General features: G+C 55.1%; 1 protein-coding gene across 1 annotated transcript; it reads right to left on the bottom strand.

The window, feature by feature from the left end:
* Window positions 1-1,678: 1,678 nt before the first annotated feature.
* Window positions 1,679-20,524, bottom strand: LOC103191536 (serine/threonine-protein kinase WNK3-like). Its single transcript, XM_042345509.1, has 24 exons — window positions 20,211-20,524; window positions 18,254-19,011; window positions 16,832-17,004; window positions 16,379-16,599; window positions 15,796-15,953; window positions 15,147-15,235; window positions 14,253-14,472; window positions 13,626-13,905; window positions 12,990-13,174; window positions 12,569-12,697; window positions 11,039-12,388; window positions 10,549-10,613; window positions 10,299-10,404; window positions 9,671-9,787; window positions 9,214-9,387; window positions 7,827-7,878; window positions 7,324-7,416; window positions 6,018-7,042; window positions 5,589-5,691; window positions 4,814-4,932; window positions 4,211-4,599; window positions 3,251-3,441; window positions 2,804-2,994; window positions 1,679-2,366 (listed from the first exon to the last, which is right to left on the bottom strand). Exons 2-24 carry the CDS (start codon window positions 18,764-18,766, stop codon window positions 2,109-2,111), a joined length of 6,201 nt encoding a protein of 2,066 aa, XP_042201443.1. The 5' UTR covers window positions 18,767-19,011; window positions 20,211-20,524; the 3' UTR covers window positions 1,679-2,108.
* Window positions 20,525-22,193: the final 1,669 nt, after the last annotated feature.

Raw genomic sequence — 22,193 nt, 5'->3', positions numbered from 1 at the left:
TTACTCACAGAGGTAACACAAAGGTGGGACCACGACCGCAGTTTTGGAATCGCACCGTTAACACTCAATCTCTGCACAAACGACACTGAGACATTGAGGATGGACCAAAGGCTCTGCAGAGCCCCTGTGATACCGCAGCGAAGGTGTCGGTGATTGACTGCTCTCCCACTTTACATCTCCTTCGGGGACAAGGATGGGATCCATCCGTCCCCCCGGGATCTGCTGGTGGGGTTGGCGGTGGGGGGGGGGGGGGGTTTGGGGTGTATGTGGCCCACGACTCCTTGTGTTCTCCCCCCACCACCCACTTGAGATAGAGTCGTGTCTCCCACACCATTGCAGCACATCGTCTGATCACTGTGTGACCCCCAGAACAGCAAAGGGGGGGAGAGGGGAACCTCCGAAGTGCACATTTAAGCTTCATTGTCATTTTTAATAATTATTATCTCAAGGCACTGCGATCTGCCGGCAGGAGGGGCAGAGGAGAGGGGGGTGGGGTGGGGGGGAAGCTGGACCAACGCGCAAATGTCTGGCTTTCCCACTGCTTGTCCAGCTCGGACCCCCCCTCCCTGTTAGTTAGTCAGTTGGGGCTTTGGCTGTGGGGTCACCAGGGGCTGAGGATTCCCTGACCCCAGTGACTGGTCGGCCCTTCCAGGTCCTGCCGATGGCAGTGAGTGCCCTGGGATACCGCGGCCCCTCCCGGCTCAGGGACCGGGGGCTGGAGACCGTCACGGGGGGGGGGGGAAGGGGGGCTCGATTCCCATATTCCAGTGACAGCATGTGACCCTGAAGCCAGTTCAGCTCCGAGGAGACCCCAACCAGATGAGGATAGTCACCAGTTGGACATCAGGTGTGCAGACGGGGGGGTGGGATACAGATGGGGGGGGGGGAGGGGAGCGAGATGTGGGTCTGATCTGCAACTGCAAACCGACAAGTAAATGTGCCACTTAACAAAAGCCACACGGAACATATTCATGCAAAATCAGGGGGAGCGGAGGGAGATCGGGGGGAGCGGAGGGAGATCGGGGGGAGCGGACCTCACACCCCCCCTGAACCAGGCTGATGGCCCTCAGCGAGTTCCCTCTCCAGCGGAGACGCTGGGGGTTCACACCACAGCCCTGTCAGTCCCTCCGGCTCGAGTTTAAACACACGGTATCTCAGTACCGTGTGTGCGTGTGAGAGTGTGCAGGCGCGTGTGTCTACGTTTGCACACCTACTCCTGCACGTTTGTGCGCTTACATATGGCTCAGATCACAGTTAGTTTAGAAATAAAATACATCAGTAGGTCAATAATTTACTGTCACCCCACAACCCCCCCCCCACAGCTCTCTCTCCCCCTTCTCTGTCTCCCTCACCCCCCACTGCCCCAATCAAGTGGCTCAGACACAGACACTTGTGAGAAAACTAGAACAGCAACTGCTCCCGAAGTGATTGCTTGGGAGGTACGAGAATCACGGTTATGGTGGGGGGGGGCGCGAGTGGGTGAGGGAGTCATCCCTCGGGGGGTGTGGGCGAGGGGTGGGGGCGGTTTAGTGCCACACTTGGAAAACATCTCAAACCAGGCAAGAGGCAATCCCCCTCCCCCACTTGGAAAACAAATCAAAGCTGGTTTTAATTGACACCAGACTCTCTTGAACACTGGTATTGGTACAGGCACAGCCCCCTCTCCCCCCCACCCACCCCCACCCCCTGTCTGGCCTCCTCGCCTGGTCCTCTGTCCATTCAGATTCCCTCCACGTTCTCGTTGCCAGTCTCTCCCTCTCCCCGGTCTTCTCGCTCTTTGTCGTTCCTGCTTCTTTCTCTGAAAAATCTTCTCCATCCGTGGTCTCCGTTACGCTCCCCTCTCCTCTCTCTCTGTGACGATGAGCCGGGAAGTAGGGGATGGAGGGTGTGTGCGTATGTGTTGGGGGGGGGGGGGGGGAAGGCTAACTGGCCCTCAGTAATGATATCTGAGGTGGTTCTCCACCCAGCTCCAGACGTGCCTTGCCTTGCTGGACCAGGCTGGGCCAAGCTGGGCTGGGCTGTGCCAGGTCGAGCTGGGCTGTACTGGGCTGTGCTGTGCCAGGCCGGACCAGGCCATCTTGTGCTGTACCACCCAGCTCCGCCCTGGTTTATTTTGGCCGAGGGGGGACGGTGGGAGACATCTGCACGGCCCCTGGTGTTGGTGGAGAGGGCGTGGTCCCGGGAGGTTGGGTGCTCGCTCCCCCCGGGACCTGTGGGGTGTAGGGACCCCCGTACTGGCTCAGGCCAGGCAGGGGATAGCAGGGAGGCCTGGGGCCGGGGCTGGGGTAGGAGCTGGAGGAGGACCCGCCCTGTGACAGGCCGACATGTGGCGATCGCTGACCTTGCCAACTCCCACCAGCAACTCCCTGGGAAGACAAGGGAGGTAGGGTTAGGGTTACACACACACACGCAGCTCCAACACACACACACACACAGCTCCAATACAGACACGGCTATATTACAGGGGAGCGTCAACAACAAATCACATGTTTCATGTCAGGAGGACGTTCTGAGGTGGAGAAAGGTTTGCGACTGAACCCAAAGCTCTTTATGGTAATTACTCACGGGATGTGAGAGTGGGAGTGAAGACTGGGAGAGGGTGGAGACAGGGAGTGAGGGGAGTGAGAGGGGTTTAATGGCTGACGTGGGGGGAGATCTTGGGGTACTATAATATAATAATAATAATCCTGGCATTTGACCGGCGCCTTATCACGTCTTCGAGACGTTTCAAAGCGCTTCACAGGGTACACTGCAGAGTGTAGTGACTGTGTGTTTGCGGGCTAGTATATCTTTCTGTTCTCACCTCACAGGGCTGTTGCCAGCTCTCTAGATCGTGCCTGTATTTGATCTCGTTCAGACTGGGCTTCAGGCTCGCCGCCCCCATCCGCTCCTTGGCCCAGTCGTCCACCAGTTTGTGCAGCTCGTCAGTGAAGGTGCCTTTTCTGGCCCCCGGAGCCTGCAGCGCGTCACAGGGGCCCACACAGCAGGAAGGACCTGAGGGGAACAAGTCCAGGGGGAATTACACCTCATTCCTGACAGTCTCTCTCTCTATCTCAGTCAGTAACACACTGTGTGAGGTGTTGCTGTGTGTGCGAGTGTGTGTGTGTGAGAGAGTGGGTGAGGAGTTGCTGTGTGTGTGAGGTGTTGCTGTGTGGGTGAGGTGTTGCTGTGTGTGAGGTGTTGCTGTGTGTGTGATGTTGGCTCTATGAGGGTGTTTGTGTGTGTGTGTGTGTGTGTGTGAGTGACTGACCTGTGCCTGTGAGGGAGGCTGAAGGAGACCGGGAGCTTCTGGCTCTGCTGTTGCTGAGCCTGTGATGCCGAGTGGATGGTGACAGACGCTGTGAGGGATCAGTGGCCTCCGTGAGCAGTTGGAGCCGGTGGTGAAGCTCCTGTAACTCCTGTCTCTGCTGGGCTTGTAGCTCAACAACCTCCTGGATGTGCCTGGGGGTGGGGGTGGCGGGTGGGGGGGCGGTGTGAGAGGGTGAGAGAAACAACAGTCACATCCAGGCCTGGCACAGTTGGGGGTCAGGAGGGCTCACAAACTGGCTGCTGCGTCTTGCCCACGAAACACAGTTACTACGCTTTACAGTGAATCCTGTGGAAGCGCTTTGAGACGTCCTCCTGACGTGAGAGCCACTCGATGGGGAAAAAACATCCTTGCATCTGGCACAGCGCCTTACCACGCCGTCGAAACGAAATGCAGCAGTCAATTGCCACAGCGACGTCCCACACTCAGCCGTGGACTGAGCGACCACATTAGTATATCCATTATCCGTACATATTTTGGAGGCATTATTACCCCCGGAAAGCGATCCAATCGACCACAAGCGGGTTCCTACTTACTGCTGGGTAAACAGAGACGTGTGTCTGCGCGGCGGTGCGGGTGTGTGTCTGAAAAGCTGTCACTGTCCAGAGCCTTGGGATGTCCTCCCGAAGTGAAAGGCGCTAATTAATACACGTGTAATTTTGTCATCGTTGTTGTGTCTGTGTGTGTGTGTCTGTGTGGAGTAAGGAAACTTGCCTAAGGTTTCGCCCTGACCTGTCCCGGCTGGGAATTGAACCCAGGTCCTCTGGCTTGTGAAGCGAGGGGTCTAACCACACTCCAGGACTCCGGCTTGCGAGGCGAGGGCAGTAATCACTACACGACAGAATTCCACATTGCACTGGTCCCCCTCTCCCCCCACTCCCACCCCCGAGGTCGGAGACTCACTTCTCCTGAAGCTTCTGTAGTTCTCGCTTCAGATCCTCGTCCTCCATTTCTGAGTCCTCGTCGCTGCTCATCGGGGAGGAGGGCGAGTTCAGAATCTCCTGGCTGCTGTCGGCCGAACCCCCGCCCTCCTTGAGGTCCTCGGGCAGGGACAGGCTGGGGGGCACGGAGCCCTCCTCGCCCCCCGGGGCCGGGGCCGGCCACTCGCCCTCGGGCTGACTGGGGGACAGGTGATTGTCTGTGGAGCAGTCAGTCTCCCCCACGGTGGGGGCTGCTCTCTGCTCAGAACTGCCTCCCCCCTCGGTCGTGTCACTCTCCTCCCTCTCGAGCCCTGGCCCCCGCTCGGCCTCGGCGCTCTCCTCAGTCGGCTGGAACACTCCCTCTGCGCGCATCTGCAGAGCAAAACCAGAGCCACAGCATTAGCCACACGGTCGGTCAGGGAATAGGCTCCAGTGTGGGGGGAGTGAGCACCAACACAGACACGATGTGGGGGAGACAGAGAGAGAGAGAGAGAGAGACGGTGTGGTGAGAGCGAGGGGAGGGGAGGGAGGGAGCTCCTGCCCTCTGTCTTGCCCCAGTGGGGGACAGGGATGATTGTGAACGTACCTGGAAGCTGCCTCGGTGTCGGGGCAGTGAGCTGACTGACCAGCCAGAGAACCTGGGAAAGGAGCTGCTGGGCTCTAACTGAGGGGAGGCTTTGCTGCCCCTGGTCAGGCTGTCCCCACCTGCAACATAACCCATACGCCAACTTAGCTCATTATAACAATAATAATGATAATAATCATCCTTACATGTGACCCTGCGCCTTATCGTGTCATTGAGACGTCTCAGAGAGAGTCACAGGATACACTGTTAAGTGTAGTGACTGTGTTTTTTGTGAGCGAGATGTGGCAGCCAACTGCGCCCAGCGACGTCCCCACAAACAGCCGTGGGTTGAGTGTCTAATAACAGCAATCTGACACAGCACAAGGAGGATGAACCCAAACTCTTCACGGGAACACTGTAAAGTGTAGTAACTTGACTCGTGGTGAGAGAGAGCAAGCGATGGCCAAATAGGCCGAGATGGCAGGAACTTCAAGTGGTTGAGCAGCTCAGAAACTCAATAGATTTAGTGTAAATTTTCCTGCTTAATACTTCTCTCTCCCTGTGTCGCTCAGACCTCCCTCCCCGGATCCCTGTGTGGCAGTGTGTGTGTGACCTGCCTGTGTGGCAGTGAGTGCCCTCCAGGACAGGTTAGATGCTGATCTCTGCAGTAAGGTCGCTGGATGCAGTAATTTTTTAGCCCATCTTTTAATTGTGATTGTCCAGGTCTGGCTGCCCACTGTGTACGTGGCATCAGAGCCTGTTTTATGACTAGAATAATTTAGACCGTGATATCCACCTCCACTCTGCTGCTGCTGGTGCTGTGCTGATCCGGTGTGAGGCAGGGCAGCCGGGCTCACAGGACACTCACACACCCTCTCCACTGGCTGTACAGCCTGCTGCTAGAGCATAGATGGGGGGGAAGAGGGAGAAGCGGTGGGGAGAGTAAAATAGAAGAGGAAGGACATTAGAAAAAAAGTGCCACAGTTTTACATTTATGCACTTACACAGCGCCCGTCACTCTGGAGCGTCAGTTTGGACATCTCAGAGCGGCCTTGGGTAGGGGAGGGAGGCAGCAGTAGATGGTAATCAAAGGGATGAAGGGAGGGAGGGAGTGAGGGAGAAAGAGTGACAGAGAGAGTGAGGGGGAGAGAGTGAGGGAGAGAGGTTTGGGGTGCAATGGCAGTGCACACGTAGGAGAGGGCGCTGGGTGCTGTGTTACACTCACCTTGATCAGGGTGATGGAGGGTGGAGTGGAGTACTTGGCCTTGATGCCAGGGTGGGAGCTGAGGGCCAATGAGCAGAGCTGGTCCCCGTGCAGTGAGCAGCACATGGTGTCGAGCGGAGGGCTGGGGGGCAGCCTGAGAGGGGGCGAGGCTCTCGCTGGGGGCAGTGTGGGGGGCCGCTCGGGGGGCAGCGTGAAGGGCAGTGTGAGAGGGGGCGAGGCTCTCGATGGGGTCAGTGCGGGGGTCAGTGTGGGACTGGGCATCAGCTCCGACTCCTCAGGGACCAGTGTCGGGGGCCTGTCGTTGGGCAGGAGCGAGAGGTTCAGGGCCTCCCGCTGGGTGGGTGTGTCTGTGGGGTGGCTGGAGGCCAGGTCCTCTCTCTGGCTCTCGGACGGCACACTGGAGTCCTGGGCTTGGGTCTCCTGCTGGGTGACGGATGGCACATTGCTCTGTTGGCTGGAGCCCTGGGTCAGGCCCTCTCTCTGAGTGTCAGTGGGTTGGTTGGAGGGCTCTCTCTGGCTCTTGCTCTCTGCCAGCACACTGCCCTGGACCTGGCCCTCACTGCTCTGTTGGCTAGAGCCCTGGGTCAGGCCCTCCCTCTGAGTGTCGGCCAGCAGAGTCAGGGCCTCGCTGCCCTGTTGGCTGCTGTGCTCCTGATATAACAGTGTCCTCAGCTTCTCATCCAGAGACTTGATGCGGTTGTCAGAGAAATCCACCTTGGGTGGCCCCTCACTGTCTGACTCGGGCACTGAGGGTGGCTGTGTGGCCCCTGGCTGTTGGGGGCTGGTAGGAGGGAGGTCCGGGGCTGAGGAGAGGCCTTCAGGGGGGTCAGGCTGCCGTTCCTGATGAGCCCCATTCCTGTCACTCGCTGGGTAGGTGTCGGATGAGGATGAAGATGAAGGTGAGGAGGAGGAGGGCAGTGGTCTCATGGTGGAGCCAGTGCTGGGAGTATCGAGTGGAATCTGCTTGACGTCCTCCAAGGAGTTTGATGTTGCGAGAACGGGTGCTTGTTCCTTGGTGTCAGGAACTGTTGGGATCAGGGAACAAACATCAAACTCAAACAATAATCTTTGTCGACAATCCATGTTACTGTGAAGCACTTTGTGAACTCTGTGTCGTGATAAGGCGCTGTATCAAGTACAAGGATTATTATTTAGAATGTGTCTCCGATCTTACAGCAGTCGAGGGTTCGGGTTGAAGGTTGGCTTTGGGCTGTGGTTGGGGTCAGGGCTGTGGTTAGAGTTCGGGTTAGGGCTGAGGGTGGGGTTAAGGCTGTGGTTATGGATGTGGTGCTGGGTGGTATCTCACCATTAGCCGCCTCTGTTTCCCTTGTCTTTATCCTCTGGTTGATGAAAAATCTCCAGCGACCGGCGGAGGAGGAGGAGGGGTGAACAGCTTCAGCTGAAATACAGGTTATCATAATAACAATAATAATAATCCCTCCAAAACCCCCCCAAAAATAATAAATTGGTCATTTTCAATCCATGACTGTTTGTGGGACATTGCTGTGCGCAATTGGCTGCCGCGTTCGCCCACAAATATACAGTCAATTTCACTTTACAGTGTGTTCTGTGAAGCGCTTTGGGACGTCCTCCCGACGTGAAAAGCGCTATATCAAATGCAAGGATTATTATTATTATGTTTTATGGGTTTCCGTGTGTGTGACAGACCCCCGGCCGGTCACGGTGACGGGTTTCCGTGTGTGTGTCAGACACCCGGCCGGTCACGGTGACGGGTTTCCGTGTGTGTGACAGACACCCGGCTGACCAAACAAATAATCTCCTGGCAGATGTACACTGTTCGGTACTCACCAGAAGCTTGAGACGGAGTCTGGCCTGGATGTATCTGCTCTGTGGCCATTTGCTAAACACCCAAAACAAAACAAAGAGAGGCTCAGCAACCAAACCTTTTCAACAACAGCACAACCAAACTGGATTATTACTATTACTATAATTATTGTTATGGCCTCCCACGACAAGCAGGTAAAGCCATGGCTTGGTGCCCATCGACCAGGGTTCAATCCTTGGTCTGTGTGAGGTACTGACTAGGTCTACCCAGAGTCACTGCCCAGGTACCAACATGAATCTCCTGTGTGGCACGATCTCACAACCTGCTTGTTATATGGGGGGGGTTGATGGGGTTAGGGAGTAGGGGCTGGGACAGCTCTGAGAGCTGGTGTGGAGTCAATGGGCCGAATGGCCTTCTCCAGTGCTGCAAATGCCTACAACACTATAAGCCGGAAACGGGGAAAGGGGAAACTCCTGTAGTAAATCCACGTCACCATTATAGGTTGGTATCCGAGAGCAGCCTGGGGCTCAGTGGGAAGCTGCCCCGCGGTGTGTGCAGAGCCTGGGGGCCGGGTATAAATCAGCAGAGACAGGAGCAGCAGGGCCCCCATTCTGGCCTCGGGGGAAACTCGTGCCCCGCGGCTCAAAGGCTGTGGGCTTTGTCTGTGGGCACCATGTCCCCAGGCCTGGTCAGGAGCACGTGCTGGAGCGGGGAGAGGGGAGGGGGAAAGAAAGGAGACGGGGAAAAGGGAGAAAAAACAGCAATGTGGCAGTGCACTTCCTGCCCCTCTCTCTTGCTCTCTGGTCAGGCTGGCGGTGAGGGACTGGGATGATGAAGCAGAGGAAGATGAAGAGGGAAATGGATAACGCTGGTCTGTGGCTTTACCGCTCGGCTGGGGGGGTGCAGAGAGAGAGACACACAGGGAAAGGGAAAGACAGGAAGGGAGAAAAATTCAGGGGAGGGAGGGGGGGCGGCGGGGAAATCAAAGGCCTCAAAAAGGCTATAGCAAAAGAAAAAAACCAGCTGATGGGGTTTAACGGGTGGGGGTGGGGGGAGCAATTGTGACACAGGCAACTTATCAGCACCGAAATGCCTCTTTATGAGCTCATGTCTCCCAACTAATCCCAGTGACCGCAAATACACACATACATACACCAAGACATATACACACACACACATACACCAAGACATATACACACAAGCACACACACACACACAGGCAGACAGACACACGTACACTCGCACAGACCAACACACACGCAGACAGAGAGACACACAGACACACACAAACCTACACAGACACACACCAAGACACACACACACACAAGACAGAAAGACAGACACCCACACACACGCAGACACAAACCAAGACACACACAGAGTGAGTAGAAGGGAGTGTCTCTCACTCACCCCGCTGTTGCTGTTGAACACCCTCGGGTCTGTTTGAGGAGTGGGGCCGCTTGTCTCCACGCCTCGCTCGCCTTCTGATAATTTTTGTAGAATTTCTTGGGAATTGGAAATAATATTTCTCATTTCTTCAACAAATTTCTGTTTCTGAATTTCCAATGTGAAGTTATTCTCCACCTGACGGTTACAGGAGAGGTGTCAAAACCTGAACGCTAGAGAGAGAGAGAAAAGCAGAGAGAGCGACACATACGCACACACATATATATATATATATACACACACACACACAGCAGAGACACAGCACAGAGTAAAAAACAGCGACCAGACACACACACAGACACACAGACAGACAGACAGAGGCACAAGCAGATGGACGGAGACACAGACACACACAGCAGCTCTGACCAGGAATCAGGAGCACCGCTGTACAATACAAACCCGACGCCAGCCACTAACGCACCATATAGGCCGCGATATCTTCGGGATCGTCCCCATCCAGGTCGAATTTGAAGGTGACCATCTTGTTGTTGTGGGTCTCCAGTTGGCACTCCACCATGTTGTCACCAACACTGGAAACCTGACAGCAAAATAATAGATGGTAAATCCCAGCCTCCTGAACCCCATCCCACACAAGTCTCTCCAGCTCCCCCCTGCCTCCCTCCCCTACTCGCTCCCTCCCCCCTCCCTCAACCCCTCCACCTCACCACCTTCCTTGCCTGCCCCGCCTCACCCCCTGGCTTGCCTCCTGCGCCTCCCCCACCTCCGAGCCCCCTGAACTCCATCCCACAGTACCTCCACTTCACGCCTCCCTTGCCCCTCTGTCTCACCCCCTTCCCCAGCCTCCCTGACCTGCATCCCAGGGTCTCTCCGTCTCAGCTCCTCCCCGTCTCCTTCAAGACCCATCTCAAGACCTTTCTTGGGACGTCCTCCTGACGTGAAAGGCGCTTTATAAATGGAATCTTGTTGTTGTTGTTGTTGTTTCTCTTCGACCGTGTCTTCGGCCACCTTCCTACCTCCACCCCCTCCCTGATCCGAGCCCTTCTTCCCTCTGCTAATCCTTGGCGTTAACTGCAGCACAGTCACTTTACCTGCAGCACAGTCAGCTGGAACTTTTCTGGTCGGTCCCGGGCACAGGACAGACGCCTCTGCTGGGGTTTTGGGGCCTTCTCCAGCTCTCTCTCGTCAGGAATCCCTCTGAGAAAAGACAAACCGTCTGAGACCAGAAACTCGACTGGTCACTCGATGAGAGAATACAGTGGAGGGATTGGAGTATAAACACAGCGGATTGGTACCATCGATGATTCTAAACTACGAACACCATGTAAGACAGCCACATACCCTGGAGGGTCTGAGCCCAGTCTTGTTGGGCGCTGTGGATGCACCGTCCCTTGTTGGCTCCCAGTCTGTGATCCAGGGAGAATCAGAGAGAAACACAGGTAAATAAATGACAGGGAACACAGATACAGCCTTTACCATGGTCCTGCCCCTCACAAACAGTCACTGTGTGTTGGAGACGAGACAATATAAAGTCTGACCTGCTCCACGTCCCCCCAGCCTGCCCCGCCCCACCACCGGCAGCCGGGCCTTCAGCCTCTCTGTCCCCACCCTCTGGAACTCCTTCCCTCGCCACCTTCACGACCCACCTCAAGACCCTCCTCTTCCACCGTGCTTTCGATCTCCCTGCTTCTACCCCTGCCCTCCACCCTCCCCCACCCCGACCCCCAGCCCAGTTCCGTAACTCTGTCTGTCCTCCGCCATGAAAGGCGCTTCACAAATGTCATTTTGTTGTTGTTAGTTCCCAAATTCTTGGTTACCCACCGCTGCGTACCTGAGGCGAGGCCTGGGCCGGGTGGTGCTGGCCAGGGTGCAGCAGCAGATCCTGGGAGCGAAGCACCTCGGGATGGTCCTGGCCAAGTTGGGTCGGGCTGTACTGGGAGTAAAGGCCCCCAGGATGGTGTTGGCAGGATGGGGGGCAAGTTTCCCCCAGTGGATGCTGAGCGACAACATTGGTTGACATCAGAGGCTCAGAATTCTCCATCGCTGCAGGTTGCTCGGTGTAGGCTGGGAGCTGCTGTGTGACTGACAGGGTCTGGTCAAGCTGGTACTGATCTAGGCCTGGCTGGTACTGGGGCTGGTCTGGGCCAGGCTGGTACTGGGGCTGGTCTGGGCCAGGCTGGTACTGGGGCTGGTCTGGGCCAGGCTGGTACTGGGGCTGGTCTGGGCCAGGCTGGTACTGGGGCTGGTCTGGGCCAGGCTGGTACTGGGGCTGGTCTGGGCCAGGCTGGTACTGGGGCTGGTCTGGCCCAGGCTGGTACTGGGGCTGGTCTGGGCCAGGCTGGTACTGGGGCTGGTCAGGGCCAGGCGGGTACTGGGGCTGGTCTGGGCCAGGCTGGGACTGGGGCTGGTCTAGGCCAGGCTGGGACTGGGGCTGATATGGGCCAGGCTGGGACTGGGGCTGATCTGGGCCAGGCTGGGACTGGGGCTGACCTAGGCCAGGCTGGTACTGGGGCTGACCTAGGCCAGGCTGGGACTGGGGCTGACCTAGGCCAGGCTGGTACTGGGGCTGGTCTGGGCCAGGCTGGTACTGATCTAAGCCTGGCTGGTACTGGGGCTGGCCTGTCTGCTCAGTCCAGGCCTGAGGACACTGCTCTGTCAAAGGCTGTTGGTACTGGACATGGATCTCAAACTGAAGAGGCTGCTGATGTACCTCAGGCTGGAGGAGCTGTTGCTGTGGGGCCTGGGGCTGTTGGCGTAGCTCAGGCTGGGGCTGGGCTGTTGGCAGTGCAGCCTGAGCCAAGAGCTGTGAGGCCTGTTGCTCAGAGGGTTTGTACTGAGCCTCGCTCGCAGGGCGCTGCTGTGGGGGTGGCTGTGGCTGAAGCTGCACAGAGAGGTGTCGGTGGGGCACAGGGTTGAGGTACTCCTGGCCCACAACCTGCTGCGGTTGTTGCTGCTGTACAGAGACATGGAGGTACACGTGCTCTTGACAGACAGGCACCTGGAAGGGCAGTGGCTGCACTAGTGGGTGCGGAGGCTGGCCTGCTGATGAGGGGCTAGTGGCCGGGATCCCGCTGCCTGGCACTGGTTGAGGGTGGAGCGAGGGGCTTGGCAGGTGGTACTGAGCTGGGAGAAGGACATCACTGCCCTGGGGGTGGAGCCCAGCCAGTGGACCGTCAGACGTCTGTTAACAACAAAACACAGAACACAAAGGCAATGATTTGTCGGACTCAGATGCGCTTCACAGGATATACTATAGAGTGTAGTGACTGTGTATTTTGTGGGCAAAATGTGACAGTCAATTGCGCTCAGCGACTTCCCACGCACAGATGTGGATCGAGTGACATTCTCTTGCTGGTCTCACCTGTAGTGAAGGAGCTGGTGGCTGCTGTCTCGGGGGTTGGCAGGTGGTACAGGGAGGCTGGCATTGCTGGCACAGTAACTGTTGGGCTGGGTATCCCCCAGTTGTCAACTGGGTCACCGAGGAGCAGTGCTTAGAGAGAGTAAGAGAGAGAAAGTGAGAATAACTGTCTTTATATTTGTACAGTAAATGTGACTGCCTGACGCTGCTGTGAACTAACTGGCTGCCGGGTTTCCTGATGTGAAAGCCGCTGACAAAGAGGTAAATATGTCACATGGCCAGGACCCTGACATGTCCCCGCTTACCCTCCCACCCCCTGGCACAGCCTGACATGTCCCCGCTTACCCTCCCACCCCCTGGCACAGCCTGACATGTCCCCGCTTACCCTCCCACCCCTGGCACAGCCTGACATGTCCCCACTTACCCCTGTTAGCTGTGTGTACCCTCCCTGGCACGGCTGCAGGCTGGTGGAGATGTGGTGAGGAGACTCCACACTGGAGCTGGAGGAGACCTGCTGGGCTGCCACCAGCTGCTCCGAGATGGACGTGTAGCACATCTGGGGGTCGGAGTAGACAATCGATGCCGCGCTCCCATCAGACACACTGTCAACTGAGAGAGTCCAGAGAGTCCGGTGCGGGGGGTGGGGAGGAGAAATACAGCAATTACTACAGTAAAACTGGCACAGGTCTGATCTGCATAAATAATATAATCGCCCAAGGCGAACATCTGCCCAAGCCTGGCTGGACAGCTTATATTCTGTGACGGAGACGGAGTGAGACGGAGAGGAGTTGAACCCACAACCTTCTGACCTGGAGGGTGACTGACCGGGGCGAGCGAGCGAGTGAGAGAGAGTGAGCGAGCGAGCGAGAATGTGCGTGACCGGGGCTGAGCTGGTGAGCGGCGCTGAGAGTGAGCGAGCGTGACTGAGCGAGTGAGTGAGTCTGAGAGTGACAGTGAGTGTGAGCGAGTAAGTGAGCGAGCGTGTGAGCGAGCGTGTGAGCGAGTGTGTGAGCGAGCGAGGCTGAGTGAGAGTGACAGTGAGAGAGTGCACGAGTCTCACCCGAAGCTGCGCTCCTCAGCAGCTGAGTTTGCCGCACATGCTGATCGACCTCAGGCTCCTCGGGCTCCGGGAGGGGCTGCTGGGCTGCAGTGGGTGTGTGCTGGGGCTGGGGCGGGGGCTGGGGCGGGGCTGCCCCCACGGTCTGTGTCTGCAGCCTCTCCTGCTCCCACAGCTGCTGTGCTCTCTGCCTCTGCCTCTGCCTCTTGATGAAGGACACCCGGTCACGGATAGACTTGGACACCAGTTTGGAGTCGTTCTCGTGGAAAAAACCAGATTTGACCTGTGATCGATCAAAAACGCACCGCAGGTAAAATCATAACAGGAATAATCCTTATACTTAGTATCGTGGTCAGCGCACTCGCCTCGCAAGCGATAAGACCTGACTGGCCCAGCCCCTTCCTTTGCTTCGCGTCCCTACCTAACCCACCATCAGAGAGCAGCCTTTCAGCCTGTGTCCCTGTTCTCTGTCTGTCCCTGTCCTCTGTCCCCGTCCTCCGTCCTCATCACTGTCCTCTGTCTCTGCCCCTGTTCTCCGCCCCTGTTCTCGTTTTCTGTTTCTCTATCCTGGAGTCTCTCCAGCGCCCCCGCCCTCTCCCTCGCCTTGTAACAGTCAGACCAGGCCCTCACCATCTCCTGAGCCACCTCCTCGGGCACGTCCTGCTCCAGGTCGAAGCTGAACTCGATAGCTTCGTTGTCCTTGTGTTTTCCTTTGAGTTTCTTGGGATCTTCCACCCAGATCCTGAGTGCGAGGGAGGGGGTTTGCCCACTGTCCTCTTCCCCCAGCTCGATCCGCAGCCCCGTGTCCTCGGTAAAGAACGGGTAGCTCAGGAGGTCCTTAACAGCAAACCTGCGGGACCGAGCGAGCAGGGGAGTGAACGGTGCTGGACATTCACAACATGTGTGGCAGTGGGAGCCCTCTGGCTCTGAGCCACAGGGTAGTGTGAAGGTCCCACAGCGCCATTGGAGAAGAGAAAGGAGGTTCTCTCTCTCCCCGTGTCCTGGCCAACGATGCCCCAAATTAAAGTGCTCTATTTGTGGGCTACTGCTGCGCGCAAACTGGCTGCCACATTCACCCAAAATATACCCAATCAATTCACTTTACAATACATCCTATGAAGTGCTTTGAGACGTCTCTGGTCGACGTGATCAAGCTCCATTATCAAATGCCAGGACTATTCTCGTCAGTGGCTTCCAGCCCCACGTCAGGACGTGAAACCCATTTAGTCTAAACTGGGGGGTTGGGGGGTGGTTGGACAGAGAGAGAGAGAGAGCCCCGTCTGCGCCCCGTTCGGGCAGGCATTAAAGATCTCCTGCGGCGCTATCAGAAATAGAGAAGGGAGTTTCTCTCTCCCCCTCCCGCCTCCCCCCGTGTCCTGGTTGACAATCTGCAGGGACGTCTCTACGTGCAACTGCAGCAGCCCGCAAAGCACACAGTTACTACACTTTACAGTGAATCCTGTGAAGGGTTTTGGGTTGTCCTCCCGACGCTGTACCAGATGTAGAAGTGGTTACGGTTATTACCTCTCGGTTTTATTCTGACAAATGCAGCCTTCGATGATGTCTTTGATCTCAGGGTCGCTCACCTTGTTGAAGCTCGCTGGTTTGATGCCCTAGGACGGAAAACAAAGGCTACAGCATTTTGACGGTGAGTCAATGAATACTCCTTGATCGCCTTCCGCTTCCCCCTATTGTGGTACCAGCATTTCCTATCCTTACACTCAGTAGCTAATTAAACTTCATTTTGCCACTTACCAGCCTGACAGTAGGACGTGGCACTACAAAGTGTCGGCCTTGCTCAGTACTAATGCTCTCACCTCCGCGTCACAAGGTTGTGGGGGTTGGAGTCACAGTCAAAGCTGACGATATCAAATGTATGGATTCTTATTATTGATAATTTTATTATTAGAAGCTGTTATTGCTGTATGTGCGGAACGCAACAACAAGGTGTCTGCGTTCCCTTCACACAGAGCAGCGTCTCAGAGCACTTCAAATTCTTTTGTCAACCGCTTGGAGGCTCTACGCCACGTAAAGGGCACGGTATAGATACCAGCTATTGTTGTGAGAGCATTGCTGCCTTCTCTTCTGGTCCACACCGTCCCCCCCACCCACCTGCTGACGTAAATGCCTGACAGTGGCTCTGTATGGCGCAGTGCTGTGCAGATAGACTTACGCTGGTGACTTTGCGGTAGATCTGGGCTGGGTTCTGACACTCGGAGTAAGGGTATTCTGAGGTGGCCATCTCCAGCAAGCACATCCCAAAGGCATAGACGTCCACAGACTCGTCGTAATGTTCCTCGTACATCTCCGGGGCCATAAACTCCGGGGTTCCTGGGAGAGAAGAGGGAAGGGAGCACTGGGTTACACACACAGTACCCTCACCTGCCTGCCCCAGCACACCGCTCACCCCCTGCCTGCCCAGCATTCCCCTCCCCTCACCATTCACTTTCTGTTCCTCTTCCCACTGCCTCCCCAATATTCTGTCCCTGGTGTTGCGACAGGTACCTACTTATCGCTATGTTACACAGAGGTGTTCGTGTGTGGAGTAAGGAAACTTGCCTTGGGTCTCACCCTGCCCGGCCGGGAATTGAACCCGGGTCCTCTAACCTCTGCGCTACAGGCCTCCACAGCTTGTGATGGCCTTGCGTTTGAGTCTGTCGGGCAGTTTATGGGCTGTTGCCCATGGGTGAGCACACACAGCAGCTCTGGCCCCGTGTGGGGTAAAGGCACGAACGTTATCACGCGGTTTCCGTTACCGATGACGCTTTTGGCGAATGATGTCCTCATCAAGGTGGCGAGGCCCAGGTCACCGATCTTGACGGAGCCGGTGGGGCCTGTGATGAAGATGTTGTCACACTTGAGGTCGCGGTGTACAATGGGGGGGGTCCGGGTGTGCAGGAAGTGCAGCCCCTTCAGGATCTGCCGACACCAGCTCCGCAGCACCTTTGGCTTCATCACCTTGAACCGCTTCAGGTACCTGTGGAGCAGGAGGGATAATCAGTCTGTGTTACACACACAGTAGCCTCACCTGTCTGCCCGGCCCACCCGGCCAGCCTCCCTACACCAACACACAGCTCAAACCCTACCTACCCAGGGCTCCCCTGCCCTCCCCCCTCTCCCATTGGATCGGTAGCTGTTGAGCTCTGTGCCCCACCCCGTGAGTGACGGCTGCTGTGCAAAGCCAGGCCGGTGGCTGCTGGGTGACTTACGTCTTGAGGGTTCCCGACGTCATGAGCTCAGTGACGAGGACAATGCACTTCTTGCCTCTCAGCGTCGATTCCCAGGAGTCATAGAAACGCACAATGTTGGGGTGCTGCAGCCCCTTCAGCATCTCCGCCTCCTCCTTAAACCTTTGCTGCTCGGCTTTGGTCAGCTTCCTGTCCTGTAAACAACGGGGAAACAAGAGGCTTTCAGGGGTTTGGAACATGCACCCAGCAATGTTTCCACCCAGCAACCATCATCATGATTATTATTATTATTATGTCCTCCCCATGTGAGAGGTACTGTACCAAATGCAAGGATTAATATTAACTATATTTGACAGTGAGGCAGCCTTTGAGATGGTTCCACTTCACAGATGCTATAAACGTGCAAGTTCTCTCCTTTATGTTAGTTCCTCAAACACAGGCTACAGAGGAGCATTTAAAACCACTTGGGGATTTGGTGTTCAGAGACCCATCGAAACTTACAGCACAGAAGGAGGCCATTCAGCCCATCGTTTCTGTGTTGCTCCTTTCAGCCCCATTTCCCCGCCCTTTCTCAAAGTGCCTGACGTGGGGGTTGAACCCACAATCTTCTGACTCAGTGGTGAGAATGCTACCCGCTGAGCCAGGCTTCACGCAGCACCTTACCACATTGAAATGGCTCAGGCATTTCTGTGTCAGAAAGAGAAGAGCGACAGAGAGAATGTGCCGGGTATTAACCGGATTAGCTGTGCATCAGGAGATGTTTTGTACAAACACGAGCACGAGAATGAAAGATCAAAATAAAGGCAGCATTTGCAACATTGGCGATTTTCCTGCTGTCGACACTTTCTGTTGATTGTGATCAGCATCGGATCCTCGCTCGACACCCGCTGGTTATCCTCCAGCACCCAAGCAATCTGCACTCAAAGCACCTTTCACATCGGGAGGACGTCCCAAGGCTCGTGGCAGCTCTGCCCTGGCGACCGAGCTGGGTTTGGGGAGGGAAAAAAATAACCGAAAGTGCGGTCGGTCAAAGAGGTAGATCTTGAGACGGATTTCAACTGAGGTGAGGGAAGCAAGGAGTGCATTGGAGGGGCTTCAAAGTCCCAGAGGTGTGGGCTTGAACCCGAGAGGTGAGAGCTTGACCAGCTGTGCCTTGTGTGGAGAGGAGGAGCAATAAAAGGCTTCCGGGGTGCAGGGTAGTGCAGGGTAGGGGTCCAGTTAAAATGGACATTCACCAATGCATGGCTGCTTTCTTGTGGTGAAAACCCCAGTGCCTCTCTCTCCCTCGAGCCACTGACTAGAAGAGGTTAAGCCAAGCAATGTGTGCCAAGGGAACTGCACCCTTTCTGCCTTTGAAGAGCTGTGACCTTTGTTTGGTCCGCGCTTTGCTCCTCAGCACTTGAAAGCTCCAAACGCACACATTACAAAACACAGTGTGTTTACCTGTAGTTCGCACCAAGCCACTTCCACCCAGGTCTCCGTATCCAGCCCCTTGTAAACCGTCTTAAAGGCTCCCCTCCCCAGCTCGATGTCGAACTTCAGGAACCTGCCCCCGGGCGAGGTGGCCACGGCCTTCATCTCCGCCTCCTCCTCGTTCTCCTTGTCCGTCTTCTCTCGCAGTGTGTCTCTGGATCCCTCGCTGGGTCCTTTGGGAGCTGGCTCAGTCCTGCCGGGCTGGGCACAGGCTGGGGCTGCCTCCTGCTCCCCCGCAGCGATCTCCAGGCTGCTCCTCAGATAGAGATGGTTCTGTGAGGAGCTGCCCTTGTGTGGGCTCAGTGACGAGGGGCTATTGCTGTTGCTGCCCTGACTGCTCTCGCTCCCACTCCTCCCTGCTCTGCACAGCCCCGATATAGACGCACTGCTGCTGCTGCTGCTGCTGCTGGAGCTCGAGCTCTGGCTGGTATTGACGTCTCTGGAGGGGCCTGTGCCGGCCGGCTCTCCCGGTTCTGTGGTCATTCCCCAACGGTTTGTATTTGGCCAGACGCACGGTGAGGGGTTTGGGAATGTCCTCGTTCTCAGACTGAAATGCTTTCACAGTTGATGCATTTAATGTTTAATCTAGGACATCGTGTGCAGACTGCTCCTCAGCACTTGCGCAGGAATCCATGGACAAAATGGCCACTTGTTTCGAGACACGGTAGAGGGAACTCCCCACTTCAGTTTGTAATCCAACACACGGCAGCCACAGGACACCAAATCCTCTGTAAGTAAAACCAAAACAGTTAACAGCAAATCTTGTGAAGCGCTTTGAGACGTCTTGACGTTGCGATACGGCACGGTATGAAATGTAAGGATTATTATAGATAACACTAATGACAGGTCATGTGAGGTTCAACAGTGAATATGCAGATTATCGTCTCCTCCAGTCAGAGCCGGATGGGAGGCATTAATGAGCAGTTTAATTGTAAGGGAATTAAAATATACACCAACTTCTTCAAATGAATGAAGAAACAGTCAGAGGGCAGAAGTCAACTGGAGCAGACCAGATGAAGAGGGGACATGACAGAAGCGTTAATATACTGTCCGGGTGGAGGAAATACTGGTCCCTTTCGTTGGGGAATGGGCGACCGAAACACGTATTTGGGACTGTTGGTAGAAACGGAAGGTTTTTAGGCTTTTAAAAAAGGCATCAACTTCAATATCCACGGCTTGTTCACTCCCCTCTCGACCTCCGCAGCCTCCCCCAGGCCGGCTGTCTCGATGCCACTCTCTATTCTAGTCCACTGCTCCTATCCTCAGGTGTCTCCCATCAGCGGTCCAGCCTTCTGCCGTGACCCTCCCTCCCTTCTCCGGCTGTGGGACATTGCTGTTGCGACAATCGCCTGTAACGTTTGTCCGCAAAAATGCACAGTCACTACACTTTACAATATATCCCCGTGAAGCGCTTTGAGACGTCTCAATGACGCTTTAAGGCGCTGCGTCACACGCCAGGATGATTATAACTCTCACTGCAACTGACATCCATACGTCTTGCGACATCTCCCCCACTGCCGTCAGAACTCTTAAAGGAAAAAATAGCACATCTTTGATCAAAGCCACATCATCCCTGCGAACGCAGAGAGGAAATGCGAGGTGAAAGGCGCCACACAAGCACTCGCTGTAATACAATCAATCTCACATGGGTACAGCTCAGTCAACGGCCATCTCAAGAAGCTCCGCTGCATAAACATTTACGGAGGTTGGCAAAGGGGCGCTCACAATCATGTCTAATTACCCGTTCACACATTCCCGGCTTAAAGTGGACACAGAACGTGCCGCTGGAGGCGACTTTAAAAAGAACTTGGGGGGTGGGGAAAGCTCCACCAATTCTGACGCAGTTTTCCACATCAACTTGCTTTTGTTTTAAGTTAAAACAAATGCAGAGGGCGAGCGCTGCCCCGATTTCCACGAAGTCGCTTACCTTGGGGGGAGAAAAAAATAGCCGCCTCGGCTTTAGATTAAGTTATCCTTTCTCAAAAACTGAAAGGCAGCGCAGTCCCGGCCGGCAGCGCCCAACACACACTCACACTCGTACCAAACTGAAGACCAGCTCAGCAAGTTAAAAGCCACATCCTTTACAAGAAGTGCAAAAACTTTTTTTTTTAAGAAACAGCAAAAAACAAGCGAGATCTCATACTTACGACAAGGCTGCGCACTACAACAGGAGCAGAGGGTACTGCGGTTTAAATACAGGCACTACACACACACCAGATAGGCACAGGATACACACACACACACACCAGATAGGCACAGGATACACACACACACACACACACCAGATACGCACAGGATACACACACACACACACCAGATAGGCACAGGATACAGGCACACAGGACTGTTCTGGACACAAGACACACACCCGTACACGAGTGTGCAAACCTAAAGGGAGCGCCATTCATTTGAAAGAATATGGGGTGGTATCATTCATCCTTTTTTTCCAAATAATACCCGGATGTCATTTGGGTTTGGGGGTCGGATTCCGCCGGTCTGAACGTCTCTCCGAGGCAATAGGAACAAATCTGACCGCATCCCAACCAAATTCCCTCCCAATACAAAGACTTAAAGACAACGTACAGTCATAGTGCCATACTCACGAGGGACAGCAACTGAAGGGAGACGGTTGGGGCCTTTCTCAACCAAGTCCAGGACCACTGGGACAGGTCCATCCTATCATGTGCACTTTGGGACGTCCTCCCGACGCGAAAGGCGCTCTATAAACGCAATTTTGTTGTTGTTTCTGCACCGAGTACTGTAATTATCGGGGTGGCTTGACTTCTTTTTTTGGGGGGGGGGGGAAAAGAAGGGGGGGGTTTGCTTAGGGCAAAGTCTGTTCAGAGTTTAGTACTGTTATAACTGCACAATCTAAACCAGTCGGTCTCTCTCCCGTGTTATACTTAAAATGGAAAGACCCTCAAATATTCTCCCTCCGCCGAAACCTAAGAAATTTCGGAAGAAATCTCTCGTCCCCGAACGTACAAAAGGGCAAGTACAGCGAGACCTGTACCCCCCCCTCCCGAAATACCGTACACAACAAACCCTCAGCCCCTCCTCGAGTACGCACGGTTACGCGCTCGCGCACGTTCTCTCCCACCGCGGTTCACAGACCCTGAGCCCCAAATACACCCAACGCAACTCTCTCCCTCCCTTCCCTAAAGGTACCCAAGGACAGACACAGACCCCCAACTCCCCAAACACACGCGCACATACACACACGAGGCCGACGCAGTTTCCCTCCCCGGGTTTACTCAAGGGTATACGCAAACTCTTCCTCTTCCTCTTCCCCAAATACACAGGCTCTGCCGCCTCTCCCTCACCGAGTGAGGCACCAAGACGTTCACGCGCGGTGAAGACACGCGCGGTGCCACCGCGAGGAAGAGAACTGAGATTGCGCAGCAACGGAGCAAACCGGCCCTCAATAAAAAGTGGGCAGCGAAGCAAAACGATCCCCAGAAACGCTCCAAGTCGAAAGAGAGGATGACATAACTTGTGGTCCGGGAGGAGAAGAGGGAAAACTCGATGATGAAGGGAGAGGAGGGATGAAAAAGGGAGACGAGGAGAGGAGGAGGAAAGAAGTATGTATTATTTTTTTAAAAAGCCGAAGCGATTTGTTTTTATGTCAAATCATAATAAGAAACGTTTCGGGGCGGTGGGGAGTCTCTGCAAGAAAAAAAGGAGAGACGGAAGAGGGGGAAAAGGGACAGGAGGAAAGGCGGAGAAGGAAGAGGAAGAAAGAGGGAAGAATGCAAAGGAGGTTAAAAAAAATTCTCTTCGAGGAGAAAATTGGTGTATTATATATAGATATATATTTATAATATAAAATGTATAAAGGATATTAAAATCTTAAATACATATAGAAAAAATAACAATCTCTCCTCCTCGTCAGAAAACAAAGTGATTCATT

This window comes from Callorhinchus milii, unplaced genomic scaffold (assembly GCF_018977255.1).
Source record: "Callorhinchus milii isolate IMCB2004 unplaced genomic scaffold, IMCB_Cmil_1.0 Scaffold56, whole genome shotgun sequence".
Taxonomy (NCBI): Eukaryota; Metazoa; Chordata; class Chondrichthyes; order Chimaeriformes; family Callorhinchidae; genus Callorhinchus; species Callorhinchus milii.
Note: the sequence above shows the minus strand (reverse complement) of the source record. Positions and strands in the feature narration are given on the sequence as shown.